Here is a 5,939-nt window from a genome sequence, read left to right on the forward strand (position 1 = left end):
TATAATAGATAACAAATTAAAAGATGCGAGAAAAATATCTATTTGATGGCCCATAATATTTTCCATTTAATGTAAATTCCTAGACACTTGCAAAGAACCAACCAAATGTCTTTGACATTACCGATCGCACTCCACATTTGGACTTGCCTAATACTTTCCTGTAGTTGAATTCTTGTACCAGCTCATGAATTTTGCAATAAACTCTGAAACAATGAAGAAAACAAATAAGAGTAAGAGAAATATCCACCATGAAAGTTTGATATTTTTTTGAGTAAACTATTATTTTTATTTATAAAAATTTAGAATATTGATCCATTCGTTTATAAGAAACACAATAATGAAATTAAAATTAAAATATTTTTATTATAAAAAATTTATCCTTGATAAATATAAAGTTTATTTTTATTTATTTATGAATAAATTTGTCAAGCATTTGAACTCTCATAAATAAAACACAATAATGTACTCTTTTATTTATGAAAACTATGAAAAAAAAATAAGTCATTGTTTATTGTTTTAAATATTCTTTTTGCTATAATTTTCAGATCGATCCAATTAAGGAATTAATTTTTCTTCACTTAAAAAGCAATTAACAAAAAATTCAAACATTTTTTTTTTCAAAAACCAGCAAGAAAGATGAAAAAGTGAAAGAGAAAGGAAGAGATAATGAAATTTGGTGAATTGTTCACACTAAGAACCTCCGTTTATGCTTATTTAGGCCATCATGATTGGTCTTCATCCATTCAAATAATTATGATTCTTACAATAATAAAGACATATGGATGAAATATAGGGAGTTTTATGAGTACTAGGGATGGTTCATTGCGTTCAACAATGTTATTCGGTAGCCTTAGATCTTAAATTTTTACAAGTTTAATCTCCGAAGTCTTACCTATAAATTATCACAAAAATCAAATAAAACAACAGCTACAGTTTTTAAAAAATAATGACGGAAAACCAAAGAAATGGGGGATTAAAAGTTAATTAAAGAAAGAGAATTAGTTAACCAAGTTATTTGTTTTAGGTCCGTTTGGAAAGTTTTAAAAATTACATTTTCGAAGTTTTGACTTATGAAAAGTACTAGTACTAATGTTTGGTGTAATTTTTAAAATCAGATTGTAGCTTTCTAAGAAGCTATTTAAGTGTTTACGGAGAAGTTAAAAAAAATGACTTCTCTCATAATAAAAAAAGTTTTTTTTATCACATTTTGTTTAAAATAAGCACTTTTAGAACTAAAAACTAAATACAAAAGAACTTATTTATAAGCTACTTTTAATATAAATATTTATTATTTAAACTATTTTTTCAAAAAATTTAGTTAAGCTATTTATCAAACTGAGTTTTAGTATTTTAACTTTTTTACTTTCTTAAAAGAATATAAGATTATTCACTATGATGAATTGTCAAATAATAAATGAGTTTAAACTTACTTCATAATTGATTATAGTGTTTAGAATTTTTTTTTATATAATACTATCATACTAGATGTATATTAAAATCAGTTATCAAAATCAGAATAAAATAAATATTAGAATATAAAATATATATTAAAATCAGTAAAATTATACATATATTTGTGTCATGGGGGCTAATTTTAGTATGTAAATAGTATTTTTATTTTTGATAGGGTTTAGTTTTTATTTATTTCTCTAATCCCTGCCTAACTACTCCTAATTACTTGTAAAATATTTTATTTATCTAAGATACATAAATTGGTAAAAGGAGAAGACGAGATATAAATTACTCTTAAAGCATATTAATGAAATTTCATACATAGTTAAAATGATATTGATCTAATAATATGACTAGTCGCTTACCACAGGTGAAATTTAGAGGAACAAAACCCAAATTATAACGGACTATGGGATCGGGGGACTTCATTTAGGTTAACATAATAAAGGCAATATTATTATTAGGTATGTAAAAAAAGAGAAATAATGTTAGGGAGTTAATTTTTTTATCTCAATATTTTATTTTATATTATTAGTATTTAGGAGTTTAGGATTTAGAATTTAGTATAAAAATATTTTTGTTGATCAAATATTAATAAAAAAAAAGGATAAATTTTGTTGATTATGTAATATTATTAGTAAAAATAAAAAGAATATTTAAACAGAAAAATGGCTAAGGATAGAGAGCACGCGATGAGTTACTCCATACCTTCAACTTTCAAGTAATTTATTATTGCTTTCCTCTTTCTTGATTCATGGTGTTTTTCATTATTGGATTCCCCTTGTTTGTTTTGATGAGGACTATGTCTCTTCTGTGGTTCAAATTCAATCATGCTAACTTTCTGAAATGGAATAACCAAATAATATCATCAATAGGATTATAGGAAATCATTATATACAGAAAGTATAAAAGCATAAAGTAGTATGTGCAAATACGGTAATGCTAGAGAAAAATAAATATTTAATATTTATTAATTATGATAATAATTATCTAGGATCTATCACATATCATTTTCTCAAGTTATATAATTGCAATTGATAGTGTCAATATGTTTTTTATTTTCAAGTTATTTAAATTTATTCTCTAAAATTAATATTTTTTACACAGTACAAATTATATGCATTTAATTTGGTTTTATGTTATTGTTTAACCCTATATGTTTTACAATTTATGTGATTTTTAAATTCGTAACTATAAAAAAGTCAAGTGTATCCTCTAATATAATAAGGTATATATTGATCATTGTGAAAAATATTTAAAACTCGAACACTATATAAAAGTGAATTTCATATTTAAAGAAAATAAATATTGTTAATTTTAATTTAATAATAATATTCATTAAATTCAAGAATGTCAATACCATTCTCCTTGCATAAAGAAAGGAACAAAAATAAATTTATCAAACACAAAATAAATTAAAAAATAAGCTTAAATAAGATTTTCATTTCTATAAATATATGGTTTTTATTCTATTTTTATATTTTTTTTGTCTCTTAAATTTTTTATTTTGATTTTCATCTAGGTAAAACTTCAGTTATTTATTTTAGTATTCGTTTGGATTAGTTTTGTTGGAGGAAAAGTAATTTTATTAAAAAAGTAAGTTATTTATTTTTTAAAAAACCAACAATATTTGGCATAAAAAAAAAGTAAAAGAAGTTTTTGTCATTTGATTTTTTTTAAATATATCTAAATGTGAAATAGTATTTTCTAACAAAAAGATTTTTTTAAAAATAGAAAAATAACTTTTTTTAAAAAACCAATCCAAACTTACCTTTAAAGCCTATTCGGTACCATTAAGTTGTTAAATTCTTTTTCAATAAAAAATATATTTTTATTTATTAATGTATTTGACAAAATTTTTGTAGTAAAAATAAAAATATTATAAAAATAAAACAAAAAATATTTTTTTAGAAGTTATAATTTATATTTTTTTACAAAGATTTTTTTTACTAAAAAAAGATATTTTTAATAAATAAACAAAAAATATTTTTATATTATTGTACTCAAACATAATTATTAAATAAAAAAATATTTACATGACGTGATGAAAGCGTTTGAGTTTGTACCTTGTACTTCATGTCGAGTTTGGCCACCCCCGAACGCAGTGAGGCATCAATCAAAGTTGTTAAGTGTTCTACCAACGACTGCATTAATAGAGACAACTTCTTTACACTAAAATTTAAATGCATATCAAGACTACCATAATAGTAGAGAACTGTTCCTTTTCTCTTTTATTATTTAACAAGAATGATCTGTTAATTGTGAAAAAATTAAGAAAATAAAGGAGAAAAATAGTTAAAACAAATTTATATGTTTTGTATGAATATCATAACTCGTACGTACCTTATAAACGAACTCAGCGGAAACGTCGTGAATCATTAGACTTTGCAGCTTTCTACGAATGAGATACAATCTAATGGATAGGGGAATAATATTTTCTTCTTAGATATAAATTAATAGTAAAATCAGTAAAATTTAATTTGCTTATAGTATTATATCCTTAATTATTACAATTTTTATTATCAATATATAATATTTGGATAATTTACGTGAATAAAATAAATAAAGTTNNNTATTATAAATACAAATAAATTACACATCTATATAGTTTATATTTTTTTTTAATTAAATCAATTTAATTCGATTTACATTAAATATACACCTTATTTAATTTATTATTGGCACACAATATATTTAGTAAATCGAATCAATCTGATTCTTGATTCAATTTACTACAGGTACATTATATACATAGTACGTAAATTGAATCAGTCTTATTCGATTTACTATTTGTACAGATTATTGACATTTCTTATTTTTAAGTTAATTGTATGGACTCTAGGGTTTAGGATTCAAATATCCCATTTAGATTCAAATAAAATATAAAAAAATCAAAACAAATAATAATAAAAATTTAAATTTTGTGATTAGTTCAAATTCCAGAAAAGTTACATTTTTACAAACTTACGAATTTAAAACAGAATAATAAACGATTTCTAAAAATTTATTTAAAATAATCCTTTGACTCATTAGCATCTAAAGAATCGTTATTATGACTTTTAATGTTAAAAAGCTTATTATAAAATATAACTCTCCAAAATGACATAAGAATTAAAACTTATATTTTTTCATAGTCAGGAATAACAGATAATTATACAATTTAAAAAGACCAATTATATTTATATAATAGGTAATTTGAGAAATAATTAAAATATTATATTAATTAAATTATCATTTAATTTATGAAATTAAGTACAGAAAAAATACCTTGATGACGTTATGTATTACTTCTAACACTAAAAAAATTTAATTTTTAATTTTTATGCCACTTTAGAAGATTATACTTTATACTAACTTTTTTAACATCAAAAGTCATACTAATAATGATTCTTTAAATACTAATAAGTTAAAGGATAATTCATAATGAATTTTTAGAAATCGTTTATTGTTTTGTTTTAAATTCATAAGTTTATATAAATATAGATTTTTTGGAATTTGAACTAAAAAGCAAAATTTAAATTTCTATTTTTATTCGTTTTAATTTTATGATATTTTATTTGAATTCAAATAAGGAGTATTGTTTATTCTTCATTAACTTTAAAACATATATAAATGTTAATAATCTATACAAGTAGTAAATAGAATAAGGCTAATTCAATTCACTATATAGATATTGTACCAGAAATAAATTAAATCATGCTTATTCAATTTACATGTATTTAGTATAAATTAAGTTAAATAATTCGATTTACATAAATATATAAATTAAATAGGCGTGTAATCTATTTATGTTTAGAATATCACTATAATTTTTAATTTCATTCATTTTATTAATATAAATTACTCTAATATTTGTGATGAATACATGCGTTTCTAGTAAAGTAATAAATATAATGCTCTTTGGAAAATAACCTATCACAAGAGATAATAAATAAAGTTATAAATTATGACNCTAAACCAACACTAATCATATATGAGGTTATGAAGAGATCTAGCTTCTAAAAGAGTGTTTAGTAGCAATTTAGTAGCCGTGAGAGAAAGGAAATAATATAGAAGGATTGGAGAGAAAGAGAGAAAAAGTAAATAAAGAATTTAGATTTGATTGGATAAAATTTTGTCTTTTATTTTGATAAAATTAGTTTTTTTAAAACTAAATTTTCAAAAGTTTTGGAAGTTATATATAATAAGTATAAAATTATATAAGACTTTTAAAATTTAAAATATCTTTATATGCATTTTCAATAATAAATTTGATTTTTAAAAACTAAAAACACAAGCACATACATAATATTTTTTATTTTCCAAACACAAACCAAGGTGTTTGTAATTTTCAGAATCATAAATAACTCTAAAAAGTTTTTACTAAAATGGATCTTCATGTTTTTGAATCTTCTATTATCCATGAGTTTAAAAATAGATAAAAATAAAATAATTTTTTATGTTTTTTATTCAATAATCAAATAATTTATTAGAATTAATATCTTTTG

General features: G+C 21.4%; 1 protein-coding gene across 1 annotated transcript in view; it reads right to left on the bottom strand.

Moving 5' to 3' along the window:
- Window positions 8-5,939, bottom strand: part of LOC110264216 (replication factor C subunit 5-like) — an 87,061-nt gene continuing 81,129 nt past the window's right edge. The window contains exons 5-8 of the mRNA XM_021105887.1: window positions 3,796-3,865; window positions 3,519-3,596; window positions 2,161-2,293; window positions 8-203 (exon numbers count right to left, since the gene is read on the bottom strand). Coding sequence (XP_020961546.1) covers window positions 148-203; window positions 2,161-2,293; window positions 3,519-3,596; window positions 3,796-3,865 — 337 coding nt within the window. The 3' untranslated portion in view covers window positions 8-147. The remainder of the gene's footprint in view (window positions 204-2,160; window positions 2,294-3,518; window positions 3,597-3,795; window positions 3,866-5,939) is intronic.

The sequence above is a fragment of the Arachis ipaensis genome, chromosome B07 (genome assembly GCF_000816755.2).
Source record: "Arachis ipaensis cultivar K30076 chromosome B07, Araip1.1, whole genome shotgun sequence".
NCBI lineage: Eukaryota > Viridiplantae > Streptophyta > Magnoliopsida > Fabales > Fabaceae > Arachis > Arachis ipaensis.